Source organism: Perca flavescens, chromosome 7 (assembly GCF_004354835.1).
Source record: "Perca flavescens isolate YP-PL-M2 chromosome 7, PFLA_1.0, whole genome shotgun sequence".
In the NCBI taxonomy this organism is placed as follows: domain Eukaryota; kingdom Metazoa; phylum Chordata; class Actinopteri; order Perciformes; family Percidae; genus Perca; species Perca flavescens.
Window position 1 is genome coordinate 19,585,127 of NC_041337.1, and position 16,967 is coordinate 19,602,093.

A 16,967-nucleotide genomic window follows, 5' to 3' on the forward strand; every position below is an offset into this window, starting at 1 on the left:
GACACTGCAAAGTTATACATTGTTTATCGGGCTATTTTGTTATTAAATTCACTTCTGAGACTTTTTTTAGCGAGAAATCAACTATATAGAGCTCAAATATGGGCTGTTTTACGAAAATTGATGGCCAATTGCAAATTTGGTAAGACTGTGTGTCGGAGTTCAGCGGCCGGTGCTGCCTGTGTTGCTGCCTCGCCGCCCGGCCTGCCTTCCGTCACAGACCCCGGCCTGCTATGAAGTACTTGGAGCTCCGTTACGGCAGCCCACAGCACTCCATACCCGCGCAAAGTCACTGTTTTTTTGCGCTAATGGACAACCAAACGCTGCTGCCCTGACAGAGCTCCAGGGCCTGCAACCTTATATACTGTCTATGCCTGCAACTCCCCTCTTCCTGCTAGCTAAATGGTACGTGTATGTGAGTGAGAGCGCAGTCAGTGAGCTTGTTACGCCAGCAATCTCTTACCACAGTTCCAGTTAATCTTTTAATGTGTGTAATTATAATGTGTTGAGTTAATAAAACAAACAATTGGGGAAATAAACGCCGCTTGTCTGCGAGTCCCATAGATAGAGCCTGCGGCTGGATGTAATTTGTAGATACAAATCACGGATAGTTAGCTTCATTTTCGGCGTAATTCGAGTATATTTACAGTTTGAGCTAGCTAGCTCTCATTGATAGAGCTACATCCAACCGCAAGCTCTATCAATGAGACTCGTTTATTTCATTTTATTGCATTTAGGGGTGTCGTCCAGGTCTAGACAATCTCCTGAACTACAAACTGAATGTCAGAATGGGAAAGAAAGGTGACCACCACAACCATGCCACATTGAGCGTGGCATGGTTGTTGGTGCCAGACGGGCTGGTCTGAGTATTTCACAATCTGCTCAGTTACTGGGATTTTCACGCACAACCATTTCTAGGGTTTACAAAGAATGGTCTGAAAAAGGAAAAACATCCAGTATGCTGCAGTCCTGGGGGGCAAAAATGCCTTGTTGATGCTAGAGGTCAGAGGAGAATGGGCCGACTGAGTCCAGCTGATAGAAGATCAACTTTGACTCAAATAACCACTCGTTACAACCGAGGTATGCAGCAAAGCATTTGTGAAGCCACAACACGCACAACCTTGAGGTGGATGGGCTACACCAGCAGAAAACCCCACCGGGTACCACTCATCTCCACTAAAAATAGGAAAATGAGGCTACAATTTGCACAAGCTCACCAAAATTGGACAGTTGAAGACTGTAAAAATGTTGTCTGGTCTGATGAGTCTCGATTTCTGTTGAGACATTCAGATGGTAGAGTCAGAATTTGGCGTAAACAGAATGAGAACATGGATCCGTCATGCCTTGTTACCACTGTGCAGGCTGGTGGTGGTGGTGTAATGGTTTGGGAAATGTTTTCTTGACACACTTTAGGCCCCTTAGTACCAATTGGGCATTGTTTAAATGCCACAGCCTACCTGAGCATTGTTTCTGACCATGTCCATCCTTTTATGACCACCATGTACCCATCCTCTGATGGCTACTTCCAGCAGGATAATGCACCATGTCACAAAGCTCGAATCATTTCAAATTGGTTTCTTGAACATTACAATGAGTTCACTGTACTAAAATGACCCCCACAGTCACCAGATCTCAACCCAATAGAACATCTTTGGGATGTGGTGGAACAGGAGATTCGTACCCTGGATGTGTATCCCCCAAATCTCCATCAACTGCAAGATTTTATCCTATCAATATGGGCCAACATTTCTAAAGAATGCTTCCAGCACCTTGTTGAATCAATGTCACGAAGAATTAAAGCAGTTCTGAAGGCGAAAGGGGGTCAAACACGGTCTTGGTAGGGTGTTCCTAATAATCCTTTAGGTGAGTGTTAGGTGAGTGTATATATATATATATATATATATATATATATATATATATATATATATATATATATATATATATATATATAATAAGTGTTTAAAGCTATAGTGGGTAGTTTCTGTCTCCACCATGAGGAATTCTAAGTAATGACAACAAAACTGTCGGTGCTTCCACGTGATACAAGCCTTCCGTGATCCGTTTTGACTAGTAGCCAAGGAGGACACGGAGGATTACAGAAACATAATGGACTCTTCAGAAGAGGTAATTATCTTCACTCGAGTTTCTGTGTGAAAGTCGCCGGAAGACACCAGTTTCTGAACACAGCCAAACTGAGAAATACAGAGAGTTTTGTGGAGCTGATAGTCTTAATTAGCTTTGTATTAGTCTATATCCTTCGCGTTCCACTTCCGGGATTGCTTCTGTGCTACAGGAAATTCCTCCGGGTGCATGTATATTCTGTTTCCTTCCGCTTTCTTTGTGTTGGAATTTTAAATTCGGTGGATTTATGAGGACTATTGTTGACTGCTCCTCAGATCTCTGCATGGTAAATTGAGACAGCTAGCTAGACTGTCCAATCTGAGTTTTCTCTTGCACGACTATTTTGCAGCAGCTCTGTGCGGAGTTTAGCACTGCCCCTGACGATTGTGATTGGTTTAAAGAAATGTCATAAAACCAGATCACGTTTTCCTCCCATCCCCAAATGCTATGTGGAGTAGCCTCTCTTTGGCAATGGCTTGAATGTAACGGTAGTTCATTAATATAAAAACGTTATGCACTAAAGCTTTAACTTAACATGCTTATTTTAGACAACATGACTCCAGAAATGACTACTAATTTAAACTTGAGTTGTCAACTGCATCAACTTACTTCTCTATGTTAATACAACCTGACCTGTTAAGTTTCACCTTGTGTAAATACTTCAATGTTTAAGGCAACGGGTTTCCAAGCAAATGTTTAGTAAAGTCAACTAAAACGGGATAACATACATACACGTAATTTTTTTGTCCATTTGTAGTGGACTAAATCTAGTCGTATCTTAGTCAAAGAAAACCATGAACATTTTAGTCTAGTTTTAGTCAAGACGATTGAGATGTTATTTTATGAATGGGTCTCCATTTTCTCTGTCTTTTGCATTTGCATGAGGACACACATGCACACAGGTGACACGATACATAGCCTAGTCCTACCAATGGTGTAACACTATTCCACTGATAAACAGGTGGTGGTAACACACAATGCACCAGCAAAGACATGGAAGAAGAAGACTGCTAGCTAATAAACATAGATGTAAACAATACTAGATTTAAAATACTTAAACATTTTTGCAAATGTTCCATGTTTTACATAACTTGTTAAAAAAAAAACTTCACAGAGCCCCTTTAGGTTAAATCAACAACTACTCAATCACAGTTATGCTTTACATTTTCTCAGCTTCACAAACTTGTGACAAGGAGGAAGTCCACGCAAAGGTTAGACTTAAAACAAGAATAATTTATTAAACTAAGGTTAGCACAAAACAAACAATGGAGTGGGTAGATCAGCAATGTCAGCAGGGATGTGTAGTTAATGTGCTATGGAGGTGTTAAAGGTCCAAACCAAAATACAATCATAGTTGCATACTTCAAATAATACAATCATGACATGGGTTGTTTCTATTTTTTTGCCATGTTACATGTGTATGGGGATAGGGACTGAATTCTATACCAACCATCATTGTGGTTAGCATTGTTTTCTTGATTATGAAAATAATTTTTTAAGACTTATCTTGTAAGTGTAACATGTAGCCTATTAACAAAGCTCATACAAGAAACGTTCAACGATCATGTACAAATGTTTGTTTAAGAAATAGTCTGAATACAATGCCATTCTCCCACTACATAAATAAAAATTTGGTTTAACAACATGGTTATATTCACAATTTTGCCAGCAACTATATGTACATAAAAGACTGGCCTTTGAATACTGTGCATATCTCAGCAGAGTTAAAATTTCTGAATTCCTGAGACTGCAGCACTTTAGATAATGACACACCATCTAAAGATCCATCTCTGAGCAGTGATGTTTGATTATTTTTTCTTTTCTTTAAGGTGCTGCAGAATCCTACGGGTCATTTAGTTTTATAATGTCTTCGACAAGCATGGCACTAAAGAAAGTATAAATAGCAACCATCTGCTCATGGCCTTTTCTCTGCCGTATGGCTATGAATTTTTCTTTTATTCATGCTCATAGAGCTCAAAGGGCAGCTCTGTATAATATACTGTATACACCCATTGGCCACTTTATGAGATACAGCAAACCTTGCAAGTACCGGGTTGGACCCCCTTTTGCCTTCTGAACTGCCTTAATTCTTTGTGGCATAGATTCAACAAGGTGCTGGAAATATTCCCAAGAGATTTTGATCCATATTGACGTGATAGCATCATGCAGTTGCTGCAGATTTGCTGGCTGCACAGTTAAGATCTGGTGATTGTGGAGGCGATTTGAGCCAACAGTGAACTCAGGCAGTATGGATCCATACTTTCATGTTGTTTATGTCAAATTCTGACCCTACCCTCTGATTGTTGCAGCAGAAATCAAGACTCATCAGACCAGGCAATGTTTTTCTAATCTTCCATTGTTTAATTTTGGAGAACCCGTGCCAATTGTAGCCTCAGTTTCCTGTTCTAGCTGACAGAAGAGGCACCTGCTGTGGTCTTCTGCTGCTGTAGCCCATCTGCTTCAAGGTTCGATGTGTTGTGCATTCAGAGATGCTCTTCTGCATACCTCGGTTGTAACAGGTGGTTATTTGAGTTACTGTTGCCTTTCTATCAGCTCAAACCAGTCTGGCCATTTTCGTCTGATCTCTGCCATCAACACGGCATTTTCGCCCAGGGAACTACCGCTCACTAGATATTTTCTCTTTTTTGGACCGTTCTCTGTGAACCCTACAGATGGTTGTGCGCAAAAATACCAGTAGATCAGCAGTTTCTGAAATACTCAAACCAGCCCGTCTAGCACCAACAACCATGCCACGTTAAACACTGTCTACAGTCCTAAATGCATTGAGTTGCTGGCATGTGATTGGCAGATTAAATGTTTGCATTAACATGCAGTTGAACAGGTGTAGTCTACCTAATAAAGTTGCCGGGGAATGTATATTCAGAGCAATAGGTTCTTATGCAAACTGTTCACATCAGTAGGCCTACTGAATGAACTTGAACAGTTTTCTCCATTGTTACATCCAAAGCAATGCAGAGTTACACAAGCTTCATGTGTGAATAATGCTTATACTTTACAGAATGAGCAGCAATTTTCAGCTATACTGCATTGTTTCAAGTGGACCTGCTTCCCAGTCATGACAATAGGACCATCTAGTGGCTGAGTTGTGTAATGTTACAAGATACAGAGAACTGCTGGCAAGCTGTCACTCTGTTTGGGAATGCTTGAAAAAAAATCCCAGGGGAACGAAATGAGGGCCATCTATGACGGGAAATCAGCAATGCTCTTCAGACAGTACAATGCTGCTCTTTATCAGACAGTACAATGCTGCACCAGTCAGCCACTGCTCCTGTTAGCTGTATCTGCTGCTCACAAAGGAAATTCGGCAACGTCTGGTTTCAGCTGAGTCTCTTTTAAAGTTACAGCATTTAGTTCATGTTTCTGCTGGACCCATTGCAAAAGCATGTTGCATGGTCATATGCTCAAATGGAACAAATGCTCAATTTTCAAGTGTTTTAAATTGTAGTAAAGATCTCAAAGTTTCCATAGATACCAAATACACCCAGTATAAACTTTATTAAGAACACATTAGGTAAAACTGTTCTGCCATGAAGTCCTCTTTTTAAGATGCCTATGTTTAGTGTTAAATAAAATATTGACTGTTCTGTGAATCCTCAAGTATGTACTTAAAATTTAAATTTAATTAAAATTTAAACTAAATGTCCCTTTTTTATTATCTTTTACATATTCCTGTTTTTGCTATTTGCTGATTCTTTTGTTTGCTGTTCATTTTACAGCATGGTTTTATCTTGCAGTATTTAAACTATTTTTATTTGGCCTATTTTTATTTTATTCCCTTGTTTCTTTACTTTATTGTAAAGCACTTTGAGCTACAGCCCCTGTATGAAAAGTGCTATATAAAAAGTTTAATATTATTATACTGTACGGTATATTTTTCAGTATTTCATTTCATGAGATATGACATTTGATAGAAGGTGTTGGACCACACAATGATTAATACATAAAAACTCTGTAGACATTTGTTTTCATTTAATGATTTATTGACATTTACTTTTTTTCCCCACCATGGTTTCTCTTGATACCATTAGTATTTACCATAAAGTTTCTTTTTCATTTAAATTACATATAATGTTTCACTCACATACACATTTATTGTTTAATTTTCTTATTGCAATAAACAAGAGTAGCCAGAATGAGTCAGGTATTGCTACAATTCGCCATACAAACTCTTTGTCCCCTCTGACAATGAAATTCAAAAATAACTTTATTGGCAAGACAAAATTACAAGATAGCCTCTCCAGCTCTCTCTCTCTCTCTCTCTCTCTCTCTCTCTCTGCTCTGGGAGAGGCTGAGGGCAGAATAAGGCTAAGGCTATTAACCTAAACACAGCTAACATGAAATACCTGCCCAGAAAATAGGAATCTAACATCTATTTCCCATATGTGTAATGAGGATGGATTAGTGGGAATTACCACAGTATGAACATATCTGTGGTGCTACTACTTGACTGACCTACCAGGGACAAGATTGCACTACTTTGATTTGGTTGAGTCATTGATCCAGAATCTAGAATGATGGAGGATGATTGATCAGTTTTTCCAAATCAAATAAGTGCAGGTTGTTGTCTCCATTATTGTGTTAGGCCACTTCAACTCCAGGTTGCCTCTGACTCTGATTGGTGGGAAGTGGGGAGAGAGCAGGCCCCGACACACACTAGAATACATATGTATACACACACACCAACAGGAAGGAGAGCACGGATCCTGGAATAGTATCTCACTCACAAAATGAACTCTGCAAAGAAGGTTTTGTTCAGCAACAAAAAAAAGAGCACAACGGTGGAAGCTGACACCAAGCCAGCTTCTTCTTTAAGTAATGGCATTGATAATGTTCCTCAAGATTTTTACTTTAATACATTTCTCACACACACGAAAAAACAAAAAACAATTCAACTCAGTAAGTCCAACAAAGAAATAAACCTGTTGAACAATTCTAGCTTTAATCCCTTGATACCAGGCATTGTACCCTGTTTCCCAAACAGAGATTACCATAGTAAAAAGGCCCTTTAATATGAAGGGTCGGTCCCTAAGCCCAGCTACACCTCTGGCTCTCTCTGTCCCTCTCTCAATCCCTTTGAAGGGTTTTACTCCTCATGAAAGAACAGAAAAGTCTGTCAGCTGGCGTGCTCCCAGTTTACACATGACTCCAGACAACATGTCACAATGATAACAAGTCACTCTGATAAAAATTGCTCATTGCATTGCAATATTCAGACAAAGGTAAGACATTAGAGCTCATTGCTTCTCAATGAAAGGGCACAGTGTACATCTCGTTCAGAAAAAGGTGATTAAGCTGTCGAGCAAGAAAGGTCTGCTTTGCTTAGCTTTTGTGGCTCCCCACTGAGTCAATAGGTCTGCTTGTACTGTATGTCAGTCTGTCTTAGTCAACCCTTATATAATCCACCATCTAACAATTCCACCCTTCTTCTTATCACTTCATGGATGCAGTTTTTAACATTGTCTACCTACAAAAATATTTTTATTGTGTTTCCTATTTCTATGTGTGATATAAATGTTAACCAACAGTCCAAACCAAACAAAACTAAGTGCTCACCAGTCTTTGGTGCGTTTCATGGCTTTCAGTTGTAAGACGGGAAGAATCGGTTGATGCCTTGAGCTGGTCGTCTTGTTCCTGCTTGGTTGTCACTCCAGCTCAAGATAATTTCTCTAAGAATGTATTTGGCTTTCATCTTCCTCTTTTTAATTTGTTCCCTTTGAACATTATGGTTTCCAGTGTCGATGTGCCCTCTGCTATAGACTCATATGAACCGTTGGAGATGGGGGAGGTGAGGAGGAGGATTGGGCAGCAATGGAAGAGTTCAACCCAAAAGCAGAAGCAGAAGCCTGACCCTGCAGGATCTTATTGTCAGGCTGCATGCAGAAACAACATAAATACATCAGTACACAGGGTCGCACCTAAGTCATACCTCCCCACCTACACAGTGAATCAGCCTGCGAATAAAGACCACGGCGATGTGAGGATGTTGACAGCTTTCTTTTTGATGGCTTAAGAAATCTCACCTCACAATACATATGAACTATGCTCTCTTCAGTATTGCTCAATACTGTAATTTAAAGAACAGATTATTGCCATCAAAAAAACAATCTAAGCTATAGATAGGGATCATGTATCAAATACAGCAGTACAGTATGTACCAATGTGTGACTTCTGCTGTTTCTCCCATCCTCGTTCCCCTTTAGTGAGGCCCTTCTTTGACTGATATAGACTTTGGCAGATGTGCCCTGTAGCAACTTTTTGTTGGTGCAGTCTATTTTAAAACACAGATTCGTTTTGGCCTGTGTGTGTGTCTGCATGCTGCCTGGGGTCAATCCGCTGACCTGTGCCAGCCCTCCTCTCACCTCAGAGTCTCAGGAAATGAAAGGGGAGTGCAATCCCCCACAGTTACTTCCCCACCACCACCACCACCACCATCAGACATGTTCAGATGGCTACGACCTCCCTGTCAACCTAAGTCATGTTGTATATAGCGAAGACCTATTGTCACAAACTGAAGAGTTGCTGGCCTTCAGCGCAGAAGGGGACGTGTACTGTACCATGGAGGCCGCCACAGCTACATGTGGCGCATACAGCAAAGACTGATTGAAGCAGCTACCCTACTGACATAACATTATTGTCTTGGTTTTTGAGGTGCATAGGATGAGTAGAACACGTTGAGCCGTGATGACAGGAGAAAACCAACCTGGCCCAGAATAATTATGTAACACTACATGTGGTTTAATCTTCCTAGTACAGTGTGCATGTGTTTCTTCTGTAGCTATCGAGGCGGCCATGGCAGGGCCACAGTGCAAGGGAGAGGGACCAGGGGAGGTGAGAGATGTACAAAGGGAGTTCAATGCATAATGAAAAGCTCTCCTCTGCTCAGTCCATCTGCAGATCATTCAGAAGTCTTTGAAATGGAGGGAGAGTTTTAGGTAAAGGGAAGAAAGACATATACTTTGACTCCTCTCCGCTGCTCCTTTCCCTTGCTTTTCTCTCAGTTCAATATTTAAATGGTTGGAATTTCCCCCCTATCAATTGCTGTTTGTTGATCATGTTTGTATCTTCACAGTGTGCTTTTGGAGTGGCTGTTCCTGACTGGCCAAAGTCAGAGGGTCATGTGTCAGTAAGGGGAGAAGAGGATTTGCCCGTGGGTGGTGCGGATAGGCCCGGGGGCGGGTCTCAGGATGGCGTGGCTAAGAGGCGGGCCTTGTAATAGGTGATGGTGCGGGTGGTGCCCAGGAGCTGCTGCACGGAGAGCCAGATGGTTTGAGGAAGCTGCAGCAGCCATTGCTGCAGCAACAGCCAAGGGGCTGGGCAAGAGCCCTGCACCCAAAGCTTTGGTGAGATCCTTGGAGAAGGTCAAAGAAGACTGCAAACAGAAGGAGGTGCACAGAGAGACACAAGACAAGAGAGAGAGGGATAAAATGATTAGTTCCAGAAGGTCAACACATGGAGGGGAAACATAAATAGACTTTCCGCTACAGACTCTTTTGATCTGTCATAATGCAGAGGTTTCAGTCCAATTGAGGTAATATTTTGAGGAAAAGGTCACAGCCAAAAACAGGCAGGCTTTTGTTGGGATCAAATAAACACGCTCTAACCACTCCAAGGCCTTGCAGACCTCATGTTCTCAATTATCACTGTCTATGTAACCTGTGGATTTCAGGTTTGCTGACTGTGTCACAGAAGAAGTTAGAATTCAACAGAGAAACTTGAAAGGTTACCGTCAGATCAGCTCCCCTGTGCTTCTTGTGTCGGCTGAGGAGGGGGTTAGGCTTGCCCGCCATGCCGTCCCGGTGCCTTCGACTTGATATATGCTGAAAAGGAAGGAACACAATAAGCCAAATTATTCTCACTTCCCCTAAGTGAAAATGATTACCATATTAACCCTTGTGTTGTCTTCCCGTCCACCATGAATGTGTTGTCCTTCTGGGTCAAATTTTTTCCAATGTTTTTGACACTTCACACACATGTTTTTGTCACTTTTCTCAAATTTTTTTTAAATTCATGGCCATTAAACCTAATTTAAATTAAATGAAACCTATTTTTTTTTAGTTAAAAAAGCAGAAATTATGCATTTTTTTGACTAATAGTCAAGATCAGAGGATGTTGAGTGAATAACCTATAAAATTGAATAAAACACCCACAATTCAATGAAAGTAATCATTAATTGTACCTGCGAAGATTGTTATATGGGTTCCATACAACATACATCATGCATCCATGTTATTTTTGGGCAATTTTATATAAAAAGGTTTAAACCATCAAAATGGACACAACATACTGAATATATATCTTAGACTCTGGAGACTCTGGACTGTTTTTGACCTGAGAATGTCTTCCATTATTAAATAATTATGGTAATTAGAAATGTTCTCAAAAAATGTTTGTTGCATGAAAAAGTAATCTTTAGACTTCCAAAAGAGCCAGTAATATTGTATGCAAAGTATTTTACAGATAACTATTAAATCCAATTGTTGGATGAAAAGGCATTTCTCCCTCCTACCTGTTTGAGTTGCAGTTCAGAGTTGACCCGCACATTGCAGATCTCACAGTGGAAGGTTCGTTCCTGAGTGTTGGGGTCCACCGGCCCCCCTCCCTGCTCTCCAATGGGCTTGGGGCCCAGGCGAGGATATGCCTTGATGGGGCCCAGCCCACTCCGTGCCTCTAAGATAGTTTTGTGTTTGGTACCTGCAGGCAGGCAGACACACACACACACAAGCAAAAACACAGGTCAGCAATGCCATTAACCAAGATGAAATTACATATTTAGAAGGTAATAGAATAGAATGAACTAATACAGTGCTGATGTGCATCACTATTAATAACATATGAGTCATGCCGCTTGACAGTGTTTCTCTTTAACTCAGAACAGTGAGTTGGAGAAACAGTGACAGTGACAAATATCAGGGTATGAAAGAAAAGAAAGAGAGAAGAGAGCATAAAGAAAGAAATTTACCACTGGCTTGATTCTCCAAATAATTGGCCACATACGCACAACATACAGAGCATGTCGCTGTATAAAGTTGTAGTGGTAAGTTGTTACCACTAGAGGGCTGCAGTCAGACAGCTGTGCAGCTGAATGATGAACTCAAAGCCCTCTCCAATGTGAATATTACAATAACTGGTTGATAATGTTTGATCAGTGGAGTGGGTGAGATACAATCATACAGTGTGCACTGTAGTAAATTATATTATGATTCAATGACAGCGCTGGACCACTGAACCCTCACTGTCAAGATCAGTCATTTTTACTGTAAATGTCTACATTTTGAAATTTAAGGCCGTGTTATTATGAGAAGCAGGTTTGTCTGGTCTTAGGATGGATTTGCAGTCAGACATTTGCTCCGCTGATCATGACATCCGCACTTTTTACTACTTCACTAAATATTCATATACTGTATGTGATGAAATTGCACTATTTTACTATTTTTCTTTCTGTCTTTTGTCATACTGGGTAAAAATCAAGATATCTATTCTATTATCGGATTCTGAATGAGGTTTATGCTGTATAACACATCATTCATACTGCTGAGCAATCAAAATAGGGGCCCTTGTTTCATTACAGATTGGTATGTTACACTACACACAAACCAATTACATAAAAAACACAACAGATGTGTTTCTTGGCAATACCAAGTAGTAAAAAGTTACATATGAACTCATGCCTCGTAATTGTCAGATTCCTCAGAGTCCACCCAACGCCCTGCTATTAATACAATCATGATTCCAGGCAGAATAAAAACATATTCTTACATATTCAGCAATTCAAAAATTATATTCTGTCAGATGTTGTCAATAAAAGATGTCCACCAGCTGAAAAAAGGAATTTACAAGAGATTCTAAACTGTGGGGATTCATATTTCATACCTTTACATGAAGTATTTCTATACGCAGTATTTTCTTAATTTGAACAAATCCCACTCCAGGGGGCTGAATTTGCAAAGCAGACGGCATACAGAAAGGTGCTCTTGCACATTATTTTCCCTTTCAAGTGGTTTGCAAAGCAGCACACCATAGAGTGTACCAGAATACTTTCTCATTAAATAATCACACATTTTGTTCTTGGCTGAAAACGTTTAGTCATGCCCCCCCATCGACCCCTTTGCCTCTCTGCTCACAAAGTAAAGCATCCCACTGTCTTTGGCTCTACCTTTGAGTCACTCAGTCTGAAATCCCTTTGAACAGAGTTAAGGTTACAGAAGAGAGAGAAATGGTCAGGGTAGGGTGGCTGGTGGGGAACATAGAGGCTGTGGGTTCCATTGGGGAGGAAAGGGCTGGAATGACGGATTTTGCTCGTGGCCAGAAAATGTGCTCTTGGGTTGTCTGTTTTTGCCTTTGTTCTATTTTGGTCTGACAATGGATGGCCCAGTGCTAAGGTTGACTCATAGTGTAAACCAACACACAAGCAGACAAATCACATTTGAAAACTAAGAAATAGGCAATGGGTTAACAGGAAACTGTTGAAATAACATTACATAAACATCATTATTTTTTTTTTACTGCTGTTCATTCCATGACACGCATGCTGCTCATGTGTCTGCAATGCATATGCTCTTATTTTTTTAACCTTGCTAACATGCACAGTTTCGATTTTGAGAATGAGTGAGGGTGATTGTTTCCAGATTGTTTCCCTCATAGAGTTTCAACTGTTTCAACTCTGTCATTCAGTGGTTGAACTTTGGAGCCAAGTAGCTGACAGCAGGCTGTGACTCAGGGGCATGTTTAGAAGCTGTAGTATGTGTAGTATCTCCTTTTATACTTACATTTGTATGTATGTCGTAAGCACGCTAGTAGGCATATGTAACACAAATGTATTGTTGTGTAGTTGTTAGACGGATAAACAATTAATCAGCGCCTGATAAAGCATAAATTCCAAAAGCCTTCCAGAGGTTAATCCAATCATAATGGTGGCCGTGATTGCACTTTTATTGATTACTGTAATACTGTATCCAACTGTAAGAGGTATTTGTTGGCTGCTTTAATGTCTGGCTGAGCTGGCTCGCCAAACATTACTCAAGGCAAATGGGATACAGTTACACTGATGTGGGGTCAGTCCCTCAATGTCTGTGTCTCTGTAGTATTTTCTTCTGTGTAGGAGAGTGTATAAATAATTAAGAGAGGAGGTCAGCAGATACAAACTGTCCTCACAGAGACAAATGGTCACAGGGAGAGCTAAGTCGGTAGGGCATAAAGGATTAAAGCAGACAGTGTGCACCTCAGGGGTATTTGGAGCCCTAAGAAAGTGTTGTCATGTGTGAAAGCTGTCTGGCAGAACGTTGAGGCTGGTATTGTGGTAAGCTCAGCCACATAACATATTTTTCTCTTATTCCCTCATGCAGTGGTTACCCGCCTCCTCTGCAACCTTTTCAAGTGGAAGGCTTCAGGCTATGGGGAGCCGTTTTTATGCTGCGTTCTGCAAATGATAAGACATCATGAATCTTTAAGTGGGGGAGAGTTTTTTTTTTTTTTTTTTTTTTTAATAATCATGTCTTGTATGTGTGAAGAAAGTGGAGTTTGTTAGCAGAGTGCTGCATGAGAGAGTGGGCACACACACACACACACAAACACCCACCCACACACGCACACACACACACACACACACACACACACACACACACACACACACACACACACACAATGCCTATATATATATATATATATATATATATATATATATATATATATATATATATATATATACAGTACAGGCCAAAAGTTTGGACACACCTTCTCATTCAATGTGTTTTCTTTATTTTCATGACTATTTACATTGTAGATTCTCACTGAAGGCATCAAAACTATGAATGAACACATATGGAGTTATGTACTTAACAAAAAACTGTGAAATAACTGAAAACATGTCTTATATTTTAGATTCCTCAAAGTAGCCACCCTTTGCTAGTTTGATAGCGCTGCAAACCCTTGGTGTTCTCTCAATGAGCTTCATGAAGTAGTCACCTGAAATGGTTTTCACTTCACAAGTGTGCCTTGTCAGGGTTAATTAGTGGAATTTATTTTATGGGGTTGGGACCATCAGTTGTGTTGTGCAGAAGTCAGGTTGATACACAGCCGACAGCCCTATTGGACAACTGTTAGAATTCATATTATGGCAAGAACCAATAAGCTAAGTAAAGAGAAACGAGTGGCCATCATTACTTTAACAAATGAAGATCAGTCAGTCCGGAAAATTGCGAAAACTTTGAATGTGTCCCCAAGTGCAGTCACAAAAACCATCAAGCGCTACAACGAAACTGGCTAACATGGGGACCGCCCCAGGAAAGGAAGACCAAGAGTCACCTCTGCTGCTGAGGATAAGTTCATCCGAGTCACCAGCCTCAGAAATCCCAAGTTAACAGCAGCTCAGATTAGAGACCAGATGAATGCCACACAGAGTTCTAGCAGCAGACACATCTCTAGAACAACTGTTAAGAGGAGACTGCGCGAATCAGGCCTTCGTGGTCAAATAGTTGCTAGGAAACCACTGCTAAGGAGAGGCAACAAGCAGAAGAGATTTGTTTGGGCCAAGAAACACAAGGAATGGACATTAGACCAGTGTAAATCTGTGCTTTGGTTTGATGAGTCTAAATTTGAGATCTTTGGTTCAAACCGCCGTGTCTTTATGCGATGCAGAAAAGGTGAACGGATGGATTCTACATGCCTGGTTCCCACCATGAAGCATGGAGGAGGAGGTGTGATGGTGTGGTAGTGCTTTGCTGGTGACACTGTTGGGGATTTATTCAAAATTGAAGGCATACTGAACCAGCATCGCTACCACAGCATCCTGCAGCGACATGCCATCCCATCCGGTTTACGTTTAGTTGGACCATCATGTATTTTTCAACAGGACAATGACCCCAAACACACCTCAAGGCTGTGTAAGGGCTATTTGACCAAGAAGGAGAGTGATGGAGTGTTGCGCCTGATGACCTGGCCTCCACAGTCACCGGACCTGAACCCAATCGAGATGGTTTGGGGTGAGCTAGACCGCAGAGTGAAGGCAAAAGGGCCAACAAATGCTAAGCATCTCTGGGAACTCCTTCAAGACTGTTGGAAAACCATTTCAGGTGACTACCTCTTGAAGCTCATCAAGAGAATGCCAAGAGTGTGCAAAGCAGTAATCAGAGCAAAGGGTGGCTACTTTGAAGAAACTAGAATATAAGACATGTTTTCAGTTATTTCACACTTTTTTGTTAAGTACATAATTTCACGTGTTCATTCATAGTTTTGATGCCTTCAGTGAGAATCTACAATGTAAATAGTCATGAAAATAAAGGAAACACATTGAATGAGAAGGTGTGTCCAAACTTTTGGCCTGTACTATATATATATATATATATATATATATATATATATATATATATATATATATATATATATATATATATATATATATATATATATATATATATATATAAAATGTTGACTTATAAATGTAATTTAACTGATCATTTAATAGGAAGTGTTATTATATAACTACAAATCTTCAGTTACAATATGTAATATTGTTGATGAAGAAAATATCTTATTTTCCAAAATGTGAATATGTCAAATTATTTTCAAAGCAGTAGTTGTGAATGTTGTTTTTCAATTAATTTTGTCTCTTAAACTGACCAGTTTTTGGTTTTCTCTGAGGCCACTAATGTCTTCTCATCATCTAGAAATGCATTACATTTACAGCCATTGCACATTATTTACACTTTTAGAGTATTTTTTAAATAGAATGTCATAATATTAAGAAGTTGCTACATGGGTCTTTCTTGGCAAAATTCCTCTGACACATGAGTGAGACATTTTGTTTCCAGCAGCAGCAACAACAACAACAACAACAACAGTGCGGTTTGAGTAAACAGAGAAGAATCCAACCACAGAAAGGTTCCATCTCCAGAAACTCATATTTCATCAACAGAATATCCAAGAACATCAAAGTTAATCCCACATGGTTTGCTTACCAGCGAATTTCAGAGTGTGCTGAAGCTGAGCAATATCAACGCAGAACCCACCTTTGTTGTGGGCCTCCAGCTGTGACAAGGAATTGACAGCCACCTTGCACAGTGAGCAGTATAGCAGCTTCTTGGCCTTGTCCTCCTCTGTCTCTGGATTGGCCGGGCTGGAGGCCGTGGTGCCAGCAGCTCCTGAAACCAGGGGTCCAGATCCGGGCTGCTCTGAGCTGGCGCTGCCAGTGCCGCAGCCTGGGGAGGATGAGGAAGGGGGGATCAGGGGAGGAGTGTGGGTGGGCAGAAGGGGGCACACCGAGGGGATGGGGGAGTCTATGGGTGGGGTAGGCGGGGTTGTAAGAGGGAGAAGGGGTCCCGGGCCCAGTAGCGGCCCTGGGGCCAGCAGCGGCCCCGGGACCAGCAGGGGACTGTTTAACTGTGACAGAGGCCGTGTTTCATCTGCAAAAACAAAAAGAGAAACAAACAAAGAAATAGAATAAATGCCATATGGAGAAAGATCACATCACTTTTTTGTGGTCCAAAAAGTACATAACTCAAACAATAAAGTGTTTTACTATTGACTTCATTGTCTTTAAACTCAGCAGTGAAGCAAAGTACCCCTGACATAAACTCTCTGCTATGTTAAACCACGTCGCTCACCACTCCCAGTCAAATGTGGACAGCACTGCCTGCTGCGTAGATCAGACAAACCAACATAAAGCGCTTGAAGACTGAAGACACTTGAAGTGCTTTTTATTTCCTATACTGTAGCCTATAGGCCATAATTGGTTAAAAATAGTTCCTTTTAATTTGAGTTACAAGAAAGTGAATCAGAGGAGGATTGTCCCATATAAAGCCAAGGGCATATGTTTTAAGGCTTATTGAAGTTTT

At 40.7% G+C, this 16,967-nt stretch overlaps 1 protein-coding gene across 3 annotated transcripts in view; it reads right to left on the bottom strand.

Annotated features, from left to right (window-relative positions):
• Positions 1-6,969: 6,969 nt before the first annotated feature.
• znf385a (zinc finger protein 385A) overlaps positions 6,970-16,967 on the bottom strand; it is a 62,765-nt gene continuing 52,767 nt past the window's right edge. For all 3 annotated transcript variants that reach the window (XM_028583573.1, XM_028583574.1, XM_028583575.1), the window contains 4 exons: positions 16,143-16,535; positions 10,646-10,830; positions 9,864-9,956; positions 6,970-9,508 (listed from right to left, as the gene is read on the bottom strand). In XM_028583573.1, the coding sequence (XP_028439374.1) occupies positions 9,260-9,508; positions 9,864-9,956; positions 10,646-10,830; positions 16,143-16,535 (920 nt within the window). In that variant the 3' untranslated portion in view covers positions 6,970-9,259. The remainder of the gene's footprint in view (positions 9,509-9,863; positions 9,957-10,645; positions 10,831-16,142; positions 16,536-16,967) is intronic.